Below are 19311 nucleotides of genomic sequence, written 5' to 3'. Positions count from 1 at the left end.
CATGTTTATTCACCTCTTCTTTTACTCCCAATGTTCCTCGATGTTCAAGGAACCTCACCTTGACTTCTAATGTATATGCACCTCCTCTGTGTTTTGGTACAACACCACCCTATATTTTCATGTCAATTCTTCTCTACCTGGTCCTTGCCTCCTAGTTTTGCTTGTTCCACAGCTGACCCTCTATAAAGAAGAAAAGTTTCATCAGTTGGCGCTGATGACCACCAGAGGGCCAGACGTGCTGTGTTTCTTCCCCTGGACATCACATCCACTGACTGCTTCCCTCAGACTTGCTGGTGGTGCGCTAGGACACTTTGATGCCCCTTATGGGACCCTTGATTAGTCTTTTGTTAATGATTATCTTGGGATCTTTTATTTTTAATAAGATTATTGGCTTTATAAAACAACAAATTGACTCCTTGGCATCGAAACCCTTACAAATATATTACCACAGACTTGATTTGGCTGACAGAGGCTTGGATGAACCTGAGGGTGACAGACCTCTTTTAGGAGCTGCATAAAACTCAGATTTATGCACGCCAGCCTTGGCATGGCGTGGGCACCTGTAAGGGGTGCAGGGCTAAGCACTGCAGGGGGAGGAACCTATAGTCTGCCTCTGAGTCCCCCGTGAAGCAAACCTGATTTGCATGGAGGTTGGTGTCAGTCATCAGAACTCTTCGCCATGAGTTTTCCTCGCCTTGGAAATAGTGGCTCTGCCTCCCCTCCCCAAAAGTTACCAAGAGATGTATGAGATGTAGGAAGATCATTTCTATATTTACCCCATGGGAGGAATCGGGTCAATACTTCCCTCCTCTGGTTAATGCCCACTTATTTCTTGATAAGATTCCTAGCTTTTACCCTCATTTCCCCGCCTCACTTAAATTGTAAAAAGGGAGGACAAGCTGGGAGCCAAGGCCTTAGCTAAGACTCTCACATAGCCGATGAGAGGACATTACAACCATCTAGTTGTTTGGAAAGTTGCTCACCCACCTCCCTCCCCCACTACCTTAGCAGAACTTCCTCCTTGTATGTGTTTAAATTGCAGCTGTAAAATAAAATTTTCAGAGCTTGATCAGATCTCATGACTTGCTCTCATTCTTTGTGTCTCTTGTCCCCTCCATTCTCTTGCCCCCTACCCTAGGTTTCCGTCGATAACCCCGCAGGCCAGGGCAGATAAGTATTTGTGTAGAGATGAGCTGAAAAATAAATGTAAAATTGGTAATTAAAGGATAGGCAGGCCTGGACTCCAGCACCCTGAAAGCTATACAAACAATTAGAGAAAGCAATTCAGTTGGAGGATGCAGCTGCAGAACCCAGAGGTGAGGAATCATAACAAAAGAAGACACCTTCGAGAATCCAGAGGCAGGATAAGAAGATAACCACAGGGCTGTAAAAAAAGTGCTCACTTCCCCCCATACATATGTAATGGATAACTATAGTTGTAACGCTGTCATGTACATCGTATTCTGAATTGTATATAAACCCTAGTAAGACTTAGATAAGGGGTCGAACACCCAAAACAGCTGTGAGGTCTGGACCCTAGCCCTTATCCCGAGCTAGTAAATAAAGCTCTTTGTCTTTACATCACCCTGGTCTCTTGGTGAATTTCTTGGATTACCGAACCTAACAATTTGGACGCAGTGGGCTAAATCAATAGTTAAAATTCATTGGTGTCTTACACCAGAGTAAAAGACTCTGGGGGTGAAAGGCAGGGCTCTGGTCCTGAAACATGACGTTAGAGGAGGACTTAGTGGGGGTCGAACTGTTATGTGGAAAACTGAACATGTTACCTATGTACAAACTATTGTATTTTACTGTCGACTGTAAACTATTAATACCCCAACAAAGAAACTTGAAAAATAGTTAAAATTCATTCGAGTAATTTTGTTTTTTACTTCCTTCATAGGGGCACTAGCAAATTTTAGACTCATGTGTGGACTGACAGTTATAGTATCCTTTGTTAGTGAGGCCAAGCTTTGGGGGCGCCAAGCAGAGTGGACATGGCTCAGTGCTTGGGCTCGAGTCTTGGGAGAGAGACAGATAATCACTCTAGCATATGAGATGCTTTTGGTAAAAATTTGGGATTCCTTGCTGAGAACCCAACAGCCCACTCACTGCCCTCAGAATACCTCACCAGGACCTCTTGAAGTGTGAAAATGTGTATATTATGTGGTCAAAGAGGTGCCCACATGTGGTCATCTCAGGTGTTTTCTGTGGCAGTGTGACAGCTCAGACTCTTGCATGGGTAACCTCCACAGCAAGGACTGCCTGCCTGCCTGCCTGCCTCTGGGAAATTCCACACTGCCTGAGAATGACTCTGTGAATCTGAATTGGCCCCACCCCCACCCCTCCTCTGGTCTGAGTGGAGCAAGTCTTCATTCAAGTCATCCAGGGAAAAGTCTGAGCCAGATAAACCCATCGACACTCCTTAATCCACTCAGCTGTCTTGCTCTCCTATCAGCAGTCAGAATTCAAAGGGTGGGGAGGTGGTTGGAGACAGGTATAAAGTCTCAGGCTTCTGTCTCCAGAGACAGAATCTTCTAGCTCTGGGAAGTCTCCTGCCTGCTCTCGCCACTCCAGTTGAGAGGAGCCAGCAAACCTCATCACAGCAGGTAAGTTACTCAGCTCTCCTTTATGACTGGAACCCCATCCCCACACCACCCATCCCCTGTGTGTGTGTGGGCAGTTGGGGGTGGGGATTGAACCTGGGAACCCTGGGATTTATGGCATGTAAACCCTTAGCTTTCAAAGGGGAGTCTATCTCCATAAATAAGGATCTGTTTTGTTCAGCTCTGGTTTATGGTGGTACAGAGGATTGAACCTGAGACTTTGGAGCCTCAGGCAAGAGAGTCTCTTTGCATAACTATTATCCTATCTACCCTCTAGCAATAAATAGTAAATATAAGTGCCCCACTAATAATAAATCCCATTGATCTGATCTGGGGCCCATATTCAGCACAGGAGCCTGTGTAACCTCTGCATCCCTGGAGGTCTGAACTTGATTTCATAGTCATATGTAGGAACATGCTAGGCTGCACTTATTTCAGGTCAAGTTTTCCATGAGTGGCATGGTATGTTAACCCAGTCTCCCTTTGGAAAGTGGGGCAGTCCCTATCATTGTTGTTCCACTTTGAAGGCAAGGTCCTGTAGAGACCCACAACAGGTTCTATGATGCTCTTCCTGATGGAGATGACCAGTGATGGAGGAGAGAGTAGAGATCTGTTAGAGGTCTGGGACTATCATGTCTATGTGGAATTCTTACAATTCCCTGAGTAGAGTCCCAAGATGATGGGGCTATCTGGTGACCCCATGTTTAGGATATACTGTACCAGGGCTGGGGAGACAGCAGAATGGTTCTGCAAAGAGATTCTTGTGCCTGAGGCACCAAAGTTGCCAGGTTCAATCCCCACCACCACCATAAGCCAGAGCTGAGCTTTGCTCTGGATAAAAAAAAAAAGATTTCTGTACCATATAAGACCTTACTATGATTTATGTCATTTAATGGTATTTACAAATAATTGTATCTTAAATACTGACAAGACCAGTTGTTTCTAGCCATCCTGGTCTAAGATTATTGATGATGTAGTAGTTCTTTCTTTTTTTTTTTACTTATTTATTTTCCATTTTGTTACCCTTGTTTTTTATTGTTGTAGTTATTATTGTTGTTATTGATGTCATCTTTGTTTGGTAGGACAGAGAGAAATGGAAAAAAGGGGAAGACAGAGGGGGGAGAGAGAGATAGATACCTGCAGACCTGTTTTTCTGCCTGTGAAGCGATGCCTCTGCAGGTGGGGACCTGGGGTTCAAACTGGGAACCTTATGCTGGTCCTTTTGCTTAACCCTCGGTGCTAACCCTGATTTAGTATTTCAAAGAGCAAGTCATTAATAGAAATGTATTAATTTAAGCCCACTCTGAAAATTTAATGAGGTTAAAAATGTGAAAATCTAAGTGTTTAGATTGAAGGAATGTCTACTCAGAACTGGGGTGTATGCATCACAAATTCTAAGATATTCAATATATTTTACCCCTCCAATAGTTTAGTGATTTATAAGACTTTAAGTTAATAGGAGTGTATATTAACACCCTCCCTGGCACCAAAAGTCTGTGTGCCTACCCCCATGCCACTATAGTGAAGCTAATAATCTACCCTAACACTCCCTCAGAGTGCTTATGTTGGTACAATACTGCAATTTTTGCTTTGTATCCTCATTCCTGTTCTAGTTTCCCAACTTTTGTTTATGAGTGGGATCATCCAATATGCATCTTTCTCTTTCTGACTTATTTCCACTTAATAGATTTCCTTCTAGCACCATCCAGGATGTATTGGGAAGGTGAGTTCATTATTATTTTTTTTTTGTAAAAATCTTTTTTTTTAATATTTTATTTTATTTATTTATTCCCTTTTGTTGCCCTTGTTGTTTTATTGTTGTAGTTATTATTGTTGTTGTCGTCGTTGTTGGATAGGACAGAGAGAAATGGAGAGAGGAGGGGAAGACAGAGAGGAGGAGAGAAAGACAGACACCTGCAGACCTGCTTCACCACCTGTGAAGCGACTCCCCTGCAGGTGGGGAGCCGGGGTTCGAACCGGGATCCTTATGCCGGTCCTTGTGCTTTGCGCCACCTGCGCTTAACCCGCTGAGCTACAGCCCGAATCCCGGGTTCATTATTCTTTGTGAGTCTGGCTAAAGGTTTGTCGATTTTGTTTACTCTTTCGAAGAACCAACATTTACTTTCATTGATCTTTTGTATGGTTTTCCTATTCTCAATGTTATTTATTTCTGCCTTAACTTTAGTAATTTCTGTCCTTCTGGTTGCTTTAGGATTCCTTTGTTGTTCTTCTTCTAGGTCTTTAAGATGTGCAAGGCTGTTTATTTGTGCCTTTTCTTGTTTCCTAATGTGTGCTTGTATAGCTATGAACTTCCCTCTTAGGACTGCTTTAGCTGTGTCCCAAATATTTTGATAGCTTGTGTCTTCATTTTCATTGAACTCTCGAAACATTTTGATTTCTTCCTTGATTTCCTCTTTGACCCAGAAGTTGTTAAGAAGTGTACTGTTGAGCTTCCACATTTTGGCACTGTTACTAATCTTTTGTTGATTGTCAAGTGTTAGTTTAATTCCACTGTGGTGTGAGAAGATGCTTGGGATGATTTCAGTGCTCTTGAATAGGCTGATGCTGTCTTTGTGGCCTAACATATGGTCTATCCTTGAGAATGATCCATGTGGATTTGAGTAAAATGTGTATTCCAGTTTCTCGGGATGAATGACTCTGAAAATGTCCAATAGTTCTAGTTTATCTATCTCTTCATTTAGCTCCCTTATGTCTTTACTGATTTTCTTCCTGGATGATCTGTCAAGTTGAGAGAGTGGGGTGTTGAAGTCCCCTACTATGATTGTGTTACTGTTAATATATTGCTGTAGCTCTTTCAGTAGAAGTTTGATGTATTTAGATGGCTTCTCATTGGGTGCATAGATATTAATAATTGTTAAGTCCTCTTGATTGACTGATCCTCTGAGCATTAAGTAGTGTCCATTCCTATCTTTTTTAATCTTATCTATTTTAAAGTCTATCATGTCAGATATGAGAATAGCTGTTCCTGCCCTTTTTTGTGGGCCATTGGCTTGAATGATAGTTTTCCTTCCTTTCACTTTAAGTCTGTTTGTCTTGTTGAGTTAGGTGAGTTTCCTGTAGACAACATATTGTTGGGTTGTGTTTTCTGATCCATCTTCCTACTCTGTGTCTTTTAATAGGTGAATTCAGGCCATTGACATTTATTGATATCGAAGATTGAAGATATTTTAACGCCATTCTTGTAGAGTTTTAGAGTGTTTTGATATATGTCCTATTTGTGGTGGTCTGGTTGTTTATAGGAGACCTTTCAGAACTTCTTTCAGGGCAGGCTTGGTGATGGTTGCTTCCTTCAACTGTTGCTTGTCTGAGAAGGTTTTGATGCTTCCATCTAGTCTGAATGACAACCTAGCAGGATATAGTATTCTTGGCTGAAAGCCTTTCTCATTGAGCACTCGATAGATATCTTGCCATTCTCTTCTGGCCTGTAGTGTTTGTATGGAGAAGTCTGCTGCTAATCTTATGGGTTTTCCTTTGTAGGTGACTCTTTGTTTTTCTCTTGCAGCCTTGAGGATCCTTTCTTTATCCTTATTCCTTTCCAATCTAAGTATGACATGTCTTGGTGTCTTTAGGTCTGGGTTAATTCTGTTTGGGACCCTCTGGGCTTCTTGAATCTTTATGTCTTTGGTGTTGTCTAGACTAGAGAAATTTTCAGCTATTATGGCCTGGAGAACGCTTTCTTCCTCCCCTTCTCTTTCTTCCTCTGGTAAGCCAATAATGCGTATATTGCGTATATTGTTTCTTTTGAAGTCAGCCCATAGGACTCTGTTGTTGTTTTCAGCATCTCTTAATCTTTTTTTGAGATCTCTTACTTCTTTTTTAGTTGTCTCTAATTCTTCCTCAATCTTGCTAATTCTGTCTTCAGCCTCATTGATTCTATTCTCTCTGCCCGCTACTGCTTTCTGGAGTTCATCTATTTTGTCGACCTGCTCTGATACTGTTTTAGCTTGTTCAGCTAGTTGCCTTCTTAGCTCAACGATTTCAGCTTTCAGCTCTCTAATAACCATGAGATAATTAGAATTTTCTTCCATATTCTCATTTGTTGTTCCTGCATTTCTGATTTCAATTTTTTCAAATTATTTACTCACTCCTGTTATTATTTCCTTGGCTAAAATTTGGATGTTGAACTCATTGTTTTGTGCTTCACCCTCTGGAGGACTTTTAGCTGGACTCTTGTCCTGGTTCGAGTCTCCAATATTTTTTCTTGTTGTTTTAACCATTTTATATGTTAACAGTTTTTTCAATCCCTGAGTTGGAGTTCAGTGGTGTAAAAGCCTTTTTTTTTTTCCCCCTGTAGGCTATGGGAGCCTGAGGGCTTTTAAACTATCAATAGGCTTCTTAGCTTAATCACTGACTCCTGACCAAGAGATAAAGCAGGGTGTGGCAGAGATAATCCAGTGGTTATGCAAAGAGACTTTCACAGCCCCTCAGCTATGCCACCGAGGTATAGGTCTTCTCCTCAGTTTCCCGGTTAGATCTCTGTACCCTGGTGTCCCTCCCTGTTGCTGCTCCAGATTCTGAGGGTAGTAGCAATGGAGACTCAGAGTTGCACTTGGTGAGTCTCTGGGGAGTCCTTTCCTCCCTTCAGCTATCCCCTTGTTGGTGGAGCAGACTGGAGGTGGTGTCTCCACTGACAAACTGTTGAACTGTTAGCAGTTACTTAATCTCTCCTTAGGCCCCTCTCTCCTCTCTGTCACCAGCCATGCGTGTTTGTACTCACAGGTGATTTACTGGGTTTCTGTGGTCATTCTAGTCCTGTCTTGTTTCGGTCCGGGTGGTCTCCTTTGGTATTCCTAGTTGATCCCGGAGAGGAGAGGAGAGGAGAGAAAGCGATCTGCTGCTCGTAGCTCCGCCTCCGGAAGTCTCCGGGTTCATTATTCTTAATGGCTGAGTGTTCCATTGTGTATGTACAGCACAACTTTCTCAGCCATTCATCTGAGAAAGTTCTTGGGCACCTGGTTTGTTTTCAGGTTTTGGCTATTATGAAGTGTGCTGTTATGAACATAGATGTACACATATCTTTTTGGATGGGTGTGACTGACTAGGTGTCCAGCCCTAAGAGAGGCATGACTGGTCCATAAGGAAGGTCCATTTCTGGTCTTGTGAGGGTTCTTCAGACTCCTCTCCACAAGAGTTGGACCAGTTTACATTCCCACCACCAGTACAAGAGAGATCCTTTGTTGTTTCCACAACCTATCCAGCATTTGTTGCTGCTGTCATTTTTGATGTCTGACTTTATTTTTTAAATATTTTTTTGTAAATTTTTATTTATTTATCTTCCATTTTGTTGCCCTTGTTGTCTTTTTATTGTTGTTGTAGTTATTGTTGTTGTAGTTGATGTCGTCGTTGTTGGATAGGACAGAGAGAAATGGAGAGAGGAGGGGAGGACAGAGAGGAGGAGAGAATGACAGACACCTGCAGATCTGCTTCACCACCTGTGAAGCGACTCCCCTGCAGGTGGGGAGCCGGGGGCTCGAACCGGGATCCTCATGCCGGTCCTTGTGCTTAGCGCCACCTGTGCTTAACCCGCTGTGGTACCGCCTGGCTCCCAATGTCTGACTTTCTTATGGGGCTGATGTGGTGTTGGTTATCACACCAGGTCCCCTGCATTGTTTAACACTGTGGTCTATTTACATAAACTTTCTTTTTGGAAATTTTGCAAGTGTGAAGCAGGGCTGCAACTCTATCTCCCCTCCTTGATTTTAGGCTGCCTCTATTCACTAGATAAATAAAAGGTAATACAAATTTTAAAAAGAGATAGTCAGAAATTGAGAAAGAAGGGGGAAATACAGAGGAAGAGAGAGAGACACCTTCAGCACTGCTTCACCACTCTCAAAGCTTTCCCCCTGCAAGGGGCCTAGGGGCTCAAACCCAGGTCCTGATGCACTGTAACATGTGTGCTCAACCAAGTGTGCCATTATCTGACCTCACAGAATAAAATAGTAAAAGTCAAACAGAAAGCACCTGGCCAGAATGATCATCTATACAGGGTTCTTCTGAGTTGCATTTTCCTTGCTCACTTCCCCATCTCTGCCCACATCTCTGTCTTGCAGAAGTAACAGAGAGAGAAGCCTGGGAATGGACTAATAAAAAAAAAACTTTTTTTTTTGGTCTGAGACCCGCCCTTTCTGCAGGGCATTGGTTTAATCCCCACTGATTCTTGCTCTTTTTCCACTCTGCCCCTTCTCCTAGTCACTTCCTTATTTCCACCCTGCCACTTCCGCCTGAGGAGATATAAAAAGACAGATCAATAAAGGCAGCATTGCACTGTGTTCCCGCTCCGTGAGTCCCAGAGTCTCTCTCTCTCCCAAGACAGGAGTCCCTTATCCCTTTCCCACACAGCATCCTAGGTTGGCTCAGGTTGAGTTCTCTCGAACCCAGAGAGCAGGAGCAAGTACCCGGGAAGAAGCACCTGCAGGATAGCTCGGCAATATGGTATCTCTTTGTCTTTATTTGCATTTCTCTGACAAGCAGTGATGTGGAGCAATTTTTCATATGTCTGTTGGCCATTTGGATCTCTTCTGTAGTGAATATGCTTTTCAGGTCCTCTGCCCATTTTTAGATGGATCATTTGATTTTTTGTTGCTAAGTCTGGTGACCTCTTTATATAGTTGATATGTTTTTGTTACTAGCCTCTTGTCTGATGTATGGCATATGAACATCTTCAAATCTTTGAGGGGTCTTTGGGTGATGGTTTCCTTTAGGTTTCCATCTTTGGGTGATTGTTTCCTTTGCTATATGGAAGCTCTACAGTTTCGTATTGTCCCACTGATTTGTTATTGTTTTAGTCTTCTTTGCAGTTGGATTTGTATCAACTAAGTTGTCCTTGAGGTTTAGATGGGAAAGAGTTCCACCAATGGTTTCCTCTGAGTATTTGATAGTTTCTGGCCTAACATCCAGGTCCCTGATCAATCTGGAATTGACTTGTTTCTAGTGAGATAAAATGATTCAATTTTATTCTTCTGCATGTTCCAACCCAGTTTCCCAGCACCATTTATTGAAGAGAGCCTCCTTCTTCCATGTAATACTTTGAGCCCCCCAATCTAAAATTAGGTAACTATAGGTTTGAGGGTTTATTTATGGGCTTTCAATTCTTTTCCACTGGTCTGTGTACCTATTTTTATACCTGTACCAGTCTGGTTTCATTATTATGGCCTTATAATATAGTGTGAGATCTCGGAGTGTGATGCCACCATTTTTGTTTCCCTTCATCAAGATTGTTTTGGTGATTTTAGGTGTTTCTGTTTCCAGATAAGTGATTGAGCTCTAGCCTGTGTCAAAATAAATAAAAGAAAGAGAAAAAGAAAAGAAAAAACCTTTGCTTGGGAAAATAACCCCCTCCTCTAGATGGCACATGCTGAGTTTGGTATTTAGATAAAGAAATTATATGAAGTGGTCTCTTGCCTGTAGCTGGCTCTCTTACTCCTCTTGTGTGGAGGTTGGTCTTGGAGTGCAGTAGAAAAGAGTCAAACTCACATCCATGGGCCAACTCCATGTTTCCTTTGTCCTTTTCAGCCTCTGTTTGCCAGCCTAAGGGTGGGTTATAGGACTCTTCCTTGGTTCCTTAGAGCTCTCCTACATTCTTTATCTGCCGCTGGCCTGGAAATCCTACCCTCACCTGAAATTCTCAGGTTTAAAGAAGCCTCCTTGCAGATCTTATGCCAAGGTGTATTCTTCAAGCTGCCATCTTGACTCCATCCACCCCAGCCACCTCCCCATGTCACTGTTTTAATACAGATCTCTGAGCAGTATTTAGGTGAGATTAAGTGCACCATGTGAGCTTAACTTGCTGCACTACCGCCCAACTCCCGTCTTACTAGATTTTTGTGAATGCTTTTGTTGAAGAAAAATTTGAGTTGGAAAGAGATGTCAATAGAATATGTGGGCTTTGTAATGGTCCTAATATGCAGGATAACTCACTAAATATTTCCATAATCTCTTGATTTACATTGAACATCTAGGGTATTGTGACTTTTATTCATTGCAGGATCTTCCATCTAGGGGCCATACTGTCCAGTGAAGAGGAGGCTGTGCTGCTAGATTTAAAACAGAGTTTGAAGCAATTGCTGTGATTTATCTTCCATTTTCTGGCCTGAAAGACATTCAGGAAAAAAGGAAGAGATGGCAGTTTCTTGGGTAAGTGACTTGCCCCCCATCAGAGTCTGTTTCTTTTTTCTCTTGAATAAGTTGTTCTTTAATTGATACATGTTTATTTTACTGTTTCTGATTGCCCATCATATTACTTTCTGTATCTCTTGTGTCTTCCTTTCTCTTTCTGTCAGGGCACTGATCATCCCTGGTTTATGGTGGGTCAAGGAATTGAACCTGGAACATGAGAGCCTCAGGCAGAAACTTTATGTTATCTCCTCCACCCTCATTTTTTTCATTTACTCTTTTTTTATTATGTAATTTTTATTTATAAAATGGAAACACTGACAAGACCATAGGATAAGAGGGGTACAATTCCATACAGTTTCCCCTACAAGAATGCCAAAACCCCTCCCCTCCCCTGAGGGGTACATAGCATAATGGTTATGTGAGATGTTTGAATCCACTGCTCCAGAAAGCCTTTTATTCTTTGCATCATTTTATTTGATAGGAGACACCTACAAACCTGTTTCACTGCTCATGAAGTATCCCTTATTCAGGAGGGAAGCAGGCCTCAAGCCTAGGTCCTGTTTCATGGTGATATGTACACTTAACCAGGTGCACCACTGTAGTGCACCTGATAATACTTATTTTACTTGTATAACATTCTTGCACTTTTAACTTTGTTTTTGGACACTGACTCTAAACAGAGAAGCCTAGTGTGGTATGATCACTCTAAATAGTATAATTTCCATGCTTCAATAATGATGTTAATTTTATAAATGGCTATGTGTGGCTAGAGAAGTTTCATTTCTAACAAGATTATCATAATCATCATGTGTTACTTTTTTATCCCATTTTTTATCACTGTGGATTCATTATAAATTCATTAACCCAGTAGCTATTTTCTATCTTATTTATATTTTTGAGTTTTATGTAGAAGAGAATTGAATAAGGAAAGTGAGGTGGAAAGTGAAGTAGAGATATCTCTATCTCTGTGTGTCATAAGAAATTGTTTTCATATTTAATAAATGAAATTAATGTTTATTTTCTTTTAACGAAAAGAACTGAAGGTAGTAAGAAGGTACACCAGATGTTGAGTTCTAATTCCCCCAGGACTATTCATTCAATTCTAGTTAACTTCTACTTCACTCTCCCTATCAAATTCTCTTTACCTATATAAAATCTCCCTTTAAATAAGGAAGAAAATGTCAAAACTGCTCTACCACTTGTGAAGAGTGTCCCCCCATCCACCTGCATGTGAGAATAAGGATATTGAATCTAGGTCCTTTTTTTTTTTCTCAAGATTTTATTTATTTATGAGAAAGATAGGAGGTGAGAGAAAGAACCAGACATCACTCTGATGCATGTGCTACCAGGGAAAAAACTCAGGACCTCATGCTTGAGAGTCCAAAGCTTGATCACTGGACAACCTCTCAGACCACAAATCTATGTCATTTTATATGGCAACATGAGCACCCTATCAGTTGTACTCCCACACAGTCCTCTAAGGATTTATCATTAACTAATTGCCAAACTATAGAGAGGGAATAGTGAGAATAGGGATATCTCTTTGTCACATGAGATGCTAGGGATTGTACTCAGGGCTTGAGTGAAAGAATGTCCAGAATTCTAATCAATGTACCAACCTCTAGACAATGATTAAGAGGTATTTGATGCTCACATCACCGAAGACATGTTTGCAGATGAAACAATAATTCACAGACATCATAAAATATAGATTGAATGGATAAACTGTTGTCACTCACATTTTCTCACAAGAAAATATTGCACACATTTTAGGGCTCAGTGACCTATGAAGATGTAACTGTGACATTCACTCAAGAGGAGTGGGTACTATTGAATCCATCACAGAAGAAACTCTACAGAGATGTGATGTGTGAAAACTTCAGAAACTTTCTTTCAGTAGGTAACTATAATTGCCTTAATTTTTCAACCAGAAGACAAATCACTTTTTGTTCAGCAATGTAGCAATGGAGACACTGTTAAGGAGCAAGGTTTGACCATGAGTCACGATGGATCAAAAAGTCAACTTATTTTTATAATTTCTAATACATTTATATTTTGTAATTTTAGGAAAGATACAAGAACATTCCACCAAAGAGCAGCATAATTTGCCTGGGAGTAAACAAAGGTGAGAGATACATTTACAATGAAGTGTGATGTACCACCTTAAAAGCTACTGTGTTTAAAAAATGTTGTCTCTGTGTAATTTACGGAGATCTGGTACCTGCATGGTTTCCCTGTATAAGTAGACTCATGGGTTCTTGATTGTGTGCTCTGATTTAATAATTGCATAGCACTCCTTTGAATACAATTTATTAAGAAAATGAAATTTATAATCACTACAACAAATAGATTAATTTTTCAAATAAGCTCATCAAAAAAAATTCATGTGTAGGTTATAGAATAGTTGGTTGGACAAGTGACTCAAAAAAGAAGTATGTGATCTAGATGACTAAATTTTCATTTGAGTCACTGGCAACAAAAGTACCATATGATGTTCTACATTATCTGTCTTTTATCCACTTCATAGGAAAGTCATTCTCACATCTAACAAGTAAACTTACATTATAAAAGGGGGGCAAAGATGCTTAGTATTTGTAAAATATTACGCTTGGAAACAATAAGAATATCTTCAATGTATGAATACTTATATTTTTATGAAACTTAGAGAGAAGATCAACCTTTTCAATAAAAATTTCAACAGAAACCTAAAACTTGCTGTTAACAAATACTAGTTCAATTAATACATACAAAGTACCTGTAAAGATATAATTAGTTTTAGCATAATATATTTTATGAAAGTATTTAGATTTAACCAATTTTTTTAACATTTATTTTTACATATTTATGTTCCTTTTTGTTCCCCTTGTTGATTTCACCAATTTTTATCTTATTTCTTTACTTATTGGATAGAGACAGACAGAAGTCAAGAGGAAGGGGTAGATAGAGAGTGAGAAAGGCAGAGAGTCTCCAGCATTCCTACTTCACCACTTGCAAAGCTTTCCTCCTGCAGGTGGGGAGCAGGGTCCCAAACCTGAGTCTTTGAACATTGTAGCATGTATGCTCAGCTAGTTTCACCACTGCCCATCCTTTTCACCAATTTTTTAAGTTTATTTTTAACTTGAGATCTTTTTATAATTTTGAATATTTGTGGTATTTTTCAGTATATTTTTTTAGTCAAATCTACTGTTAATGTCTGGTTTTGTGGCTTATTAAGTAAAATAATGTCATGCATTTTGAAAATAGAGTCAATTTCAGTTTTTTTCATTGAAATGTCATTAATAAATTATTCATAATTTTACAGGAATCCAACTGTGAAAATGTCAGTGGGCAAAAAAAGTCAGAATCGTAGAAAATCTCAAAAATGTGAAGTATACAACAAATTATTCACTTATTCTAATCATCTTCAGCAACATGAAAGAACTCACAGTGGAGAGAAACCCTATGAATGTAAACTATGTAGTAAAACATTCAGGCAATCCAGTAGTCTTCAGAAACATCAAAAAATTCACAGTGGAGAGAAACCCTATGAATGTAAAGTATGTAGTAAAGCATTCACGCAATCCAGTAATCTTCAGACACATGAAAGAATTCACAGTGGAAAGAAACCCTATGAATGTAAAGTATGTAGTAAAGCATTCAGGCAATCCAGTAATCTTCGGACACATGAAAGAATTCACAGTGGAGAGAAACCCTATGAATGTAAACTATGCAGTAAAACATTCAGGCAATCCAGTAGTCTTCAGAAACATGAAAGAACTCACAGTGGAGAGAAACCCTATGAATGTAAACTATGTAGTAAAACATATGGGCAATCCAGTCATCTTCGGAGACATGAGCTAACTCACAGTGGAGAGAAACCCTATGAATGTAAACTATGTAGTAAAACATTCAGGCAATCCAGTAGTCTTCAGAAACATGAAAGAACTCACAGTGGAGAGAAACCCTATGAATGTAAACAGTGTAGTAAAACATTCAGGCAATCCAGTCATCTTTGGACACATCAAAAAATTCACAATGGAGAGAAACCCTATGAATGTAAACTATGTAGTAAAACATTCAGGCAATCCAGTAGTCTTGAGAAACATGAAATAACTCACAGTGGAGAGAAACCCTATGAATGTAAATAGTGTAGTAAAACTCTCAGTTGTTCCCAGTAATCTTCAGACACATGAAAAAGTTCACAGTGGAAAGAAACCCTATGAATGTAAACAATGTAGTAAAACATTCAGTTGTTCCAGTCATTTTCAGAGAAATGAAAGAATTCTAACTGGAGTGAAACCCCATGAATGTAAACAATGTAGTAAAGCATTCATGGGTTATAGTTCTCTTTAGTTACATGAAAGAACTTACAGTGGAGAGAAAGAAACCTATGAATGTAAACAATGTAATCAAACATTCATTCATGCCAGTTTACTTTGGAGACATGAAAGATCTCATAGTGGAGAGAAACCCAAAAACATGGATTCTCCCTGTCATCTTTGTCAACATAAAATAACTCACAATAAAGAGAAATTTGATGAATGTGAGCAGTGTTGAAAACAGTCCGTTATTCTGGCCCTCTTTGCAGACATGAAAGAATTCACAGTGAAGCAAAACCCTGTGAATGTAGTAAAAGTTTCAGATGTTCCATTAACTTTCAAACACATAAAAATATTTGCAGTGGAAATAAAACTTTTGAGCATAAGTTGTGTACCAAAGATTAGAGCGAGAGATGCAACCTGAGACATGGTGCAGAGGCTAATTGTTCAATATAATAATTCTCAGGTGTGAGCTTTTGCACTACATCGGCTCAAGACATGTTCTGGATTATTGTCTATTTCTCCATCTTCTGTTAATATATAAGTAAATAGATCTTTTTTTTCACTTTAAAAAATTCTTTATTGGGGTATTAATGGTTGATAGTTAAAAGTAAAATACAATAGCTTGTACATGTATAACAATTCCCAGTTTTCCACATAACAATAGCTTGTACATGCATAACAATAATAGATCTTAATAATTGTAGAAATCACAGTTCCATCATATTCCAGGGAATCCATACCTCTGAATATTCCTTAAATGTAAGGAATATGAATATGTACTTTGATTCTTTGTCTTAAATTCTAATGTGTGAAATAAATTCACTTTGTACTGAGAATTTACTGATTTCAACAATAAATGGGCATGATAAAATTGATAGTGTTTTTTTCACATATAAAATCACTGGCATTAGAAAAACTATTCCTGGGAATTGGGCAGTCGCTATCAGGTCAAGCTCAAGGACTGATGTAAAATACAAGGACTGGCTTAGGGATCCCGGTTGCCCTCAGCTCCCCACCTGCATGCGGGAAGCCGCCCCCTCAGGGACCTTGGTTTTGAGGAACAGGCTACTCCATCTTGTGTAAAAACTCCATTAACCATAAGTCTGTCTGATATGTACACAGGCAAGACCAACCCTCACCCACCTCCTAGATATATTTACTTAACCTCTGCATTTGCATTCCTTCCTGGGACAGCTCCACAATTAGCAGGACAGGCATGACCATAGATGGCAAGGAAAGAGCATTCCAAGGTTAGGTAACCATAGCAACCTCGTTTACTGGAGACCCTCCCCAACCTTAGCCATCCTTAAATACATGTGAAAAATTTTCAATAAACGAGGCTTGATCAGACTCCTGTCTTGTCTCCATTTCTTGTGTCTCTTGTCCTACCCCATTCCCACTACCCCTCCTAGGGTCTCTGATGACCCTGTGGGCTGGGGCACCTGCAGGGGAGTCATTTCACAAGCAGTGAAGAAATTTAGAAGGTGCTTATTTTTTATCTCTCCCCCTCTCTGTCTTTCTCTACTCTCCATTTCTTTCTGTCCTATCTAATGTTGACAACATCAATAAGAACAGTAATAATAACTATATCAACAAAAAAAATTCTAAAAGATAACCTTTATTTAAAAAAGAAAAACAATTCTTATCCACGTAGACATTTTAGAATAACTTTACAGACCTAGTAAGGAATTTGAATGCCAGGCTAGCATGGGGGTGCCTCTTCCCGCGTGTGTACTCTCTGGGTTGGAGAGAACACAACTGGAGCAGCCTGGGCTGCTACTTACTAGGCAACATGAGAGAGATGACTTAGGAACAGACTCGTGGTGGTGAGGCAATTCGATTCTTTATTGATCAGGTAGCACAGCCCTTTAAAGGTCATACATGGAAGTGACAAGGTAGAAATGTAAATGGCTAATAAAGGGGTGGAGAAAGGAAAAAAGGGACTGTAAAGGTAGGAACTTCCTTAGCAATTGTTGCAAGGGTTTTAACTGCTAGGATTAATACTACCCTGCAGGCAGGGAGGGTCTTGAGGCTAGAAAGAAGATAGAGCAAGGGAATGGAATGGGTGGGGATCTTTTAGGCAAAACAATGATTATGTAGCTAATAAGGGAGCAGGACATAGTATGAAGAATGCAGGGTGCTTTGTGAGGCGGGGAATCTAATAAGACGAGAGGATGGATGTCCCCTCAAGTCAAGTCCTGCCAAGCTCACCAATATCCTCAAAATTTTGCAACAAGAAAAGATGAGAAATCTTCAGAAACTCTTGATCTTCATCCTAAGACTGCCTTTATTCATGAGTCCCGAGGATCTGGGAGGCTGCTAGGAGGAGTTCTTCTCCCTGTTGATGGCTCAACTTCACAAGCTGCACAGCCTGCAGCAGCTCTACGTGACTTCTCCTGTTGTATGCTTTACATTGGGTTCTAGTTCTCCCCCGCCAAGAAAATTAGATCAGTCCTGTTAATTTCGCAGGCCCACTTGGCCCCGCCTCTAGGAAACCCGTGAGAGTTCCAGAGTTTCAGAGTTACAGAGTAAGAGAGATTTCCACAGTTGAAGAGTTTCAGAGTTCGAGAGCTGAAGAGTTGCAGAGTTCGAGAGTAGGAGAGGGTTCCTGAGTTCGAGAGTTCGGAGGGTTCCGGAGTTCCAGAGTTCGAGAGTAAGAGAGAGTGCTTGCGCCGCTGCAAAGAGACAGCAGAGTTTTGTTTGGTGATTAGTTTGGTTTAGTTTATAAATCGTTGTTCTTGAATAAAGAAATACAGCTTCCCTGCCCAGCCGTTGTCTCCGCATCTCTGTTACCCGCCTGTGAAGCCAGCTAGACCCGCCCAGCTAGAGCTTACGAAATTTAACAACATTCTCCCATCTCTCTGAAACACCACCTGTGCCAGATGCTCAGGTGCGTTGGTGTAACCCAGGGTACAGAGACTTGAGGGGCTGGGATGGGGGCTTGTTGGCACAGGGACTGAGCACAGTACTTGTCAGCAGGAGGCAGTTGTTGGGTGTGGGGGGCAGGGCTTCTGACTGAGGGGAACTTCCTTTTCCTCCAGCATCTTCCATATTTCCCAGGACTGACTTCTTGACTTTCCTCCTCAGGTGCCTGGTGACTGCCTTGGAGAACCTCTTGTATCTAACTACTTGTGACTAGAGCCTGAATTCTTCTATGTGACCCAGTGCCCAAGCATGACTTAGCTCAAGGAGCTGTGTCTCAGACGTACTGCTGTGCCATCTGCTCTTGTACCTCTGTAGCTCCTGTTGGAGCAATGCACAGCCACCCTCCAGCTCCTGGACTTGAACCTGAGTATGGTCCTGGAATCTGAGCTGGCCACATTCTTGTCTGCCCTGAGCCACTGCTCCCAGCTCAGTACCCTCTATCTTCATGGAAATTACCTCTCCTTGCTCATGCTGAAGGAGCTCCTGAGGTATACAGCTGGCTTGTCCACTCTGAGCCTTGAGGTGATTTCTGATCCACTGGAGAGTTATACACCTTGGGCCATCTTTGACCCCGTTCAGTTTGAGAGTATCCATTATGAACTGGTGGATGTTCTGTGGGAATTGGGACAGGCTAGGCTCATATACTTCACCACCTCTGTCTGTTCACACTGTGATGTGATGACCTTAGAGAAAGGACAGCCCACTCTTATTTGGTCTGACTTTTGTCAGCATGAAATTGAAGTAGCTTTTTCTTTTTGAGGATAAGTGAGGGAAACAGCAGCTTCACACACGACACATGCCCATAGTTTATGGAAGGGTTCAATGGACATGAACTACTTAACAGGATAAATTTAGCAGCCCTACATAACAGGATAAATTTTGGAGACAGGAAGATGTCTTACTATGGACATGTGACCTCTAGGATCAGAAGTGACAATCTGAATGTCTAGAAGGGGGCTAGGGCTGGAGATGTCCTTGTGAGTGTGGCCTCACTGGAGAAACCTAAGAAAATGTGGATGACAAAGAGAATCTTACTATTCACACAGGGTGTGTCCTCCATGATTTGGCTACCTCTTCACCCAGTTTGTATCTCAAAAATGTGTTGTTCCTGATAAGACATAAGCACTGCATTGTCCTTGATAAGTAAGACAAGCCCCACCCACTCAATTTTCATTTCCATCCAGGAGTTGTAGGTAATTCTTTCTTTCATTTTTGCCTGCAGTTTTTATGTTTTTTTATTGTTGTTATTGTTGTCTTTGCTGTTGGATAGAACAGAAAGAGGAAGGGAAGACAGAGAGGGGGAGAGAAAGACCGACACCTGAAGACCAGCTTCACCACCTCCT

The 19311-nt window shown here is 40.8% G+C and overlaps 3 protein-coding genes and 1 long non-coding RNA gene across 5 annotated transcripts in view; 2 read left to right on the top strand and 2 right to left on the bottom strand.

The window, feature by feature from the left end:
* LOC132532456 (uncharacterized) overlaps positions 1–12677 on the top strand; it is a 79253-nt gene extending 66576 nt beyond the window's left edge. The window contains exon 4 of the long non-coding RNA XR_009544411.1: positions 12516–12677. This is a non-coding gene — a long non-coding RNA (uncharacterized LOC132532456). The remainder of the gene's footprint in view (positions 1–12515) is intronic.
* Positions 1–19311, bottom strand: part of LOC103127679 (zinc finger protein 709-like) — a 471063-nt gene that overhangs the window by 58135 nt on the left and 393617 nt on the right. The window lies entirely within an intron of this gene.
* LOC107523550 (zinc finger protein 709-like) overlaps positions 1–19311 on the bottom strand; it is a 596771-nt gene that overhangs the window by 188711 nt on the left and 388749 nt on the right. The window lies entirely within an intron of this gene.
* Positions 14060–19311, top strand: part of LOC132542596 (zinc finger protein 14-like) — a 256001-nt gene continuing 250749 nt past the window's right edge. Inside the window, exon 1 of the mRNA XM_060205104.1 lies at positions 14060–15264. Within this exon, the coding sequence (XP_060061087.1) occupies positions 14060–14869 (810 nt within the window). The 3' untranslated portion in view covers positions 14870–15264. The remainder of the gene's footprint in view (positions 15265–19311) is intronic.

This window comes from Erinaceus europaeus, chromosome 13 (genome assembly GCF_950295315.1).
Source record: "Erinaceus europaeus chromosome 13, mEriEur2.1, whole genome shotgun sequence".
NCBI classification, from domain to species: Eukaryota; Metazoa; Chordata; class Mammalia; order Eulipotyphla; family Erinaceidae; genus Erinaceus; species Erinaceus europaeus.
This window is presented reverse-complemented; position numbering and strand designations above follow the sequence as displayed.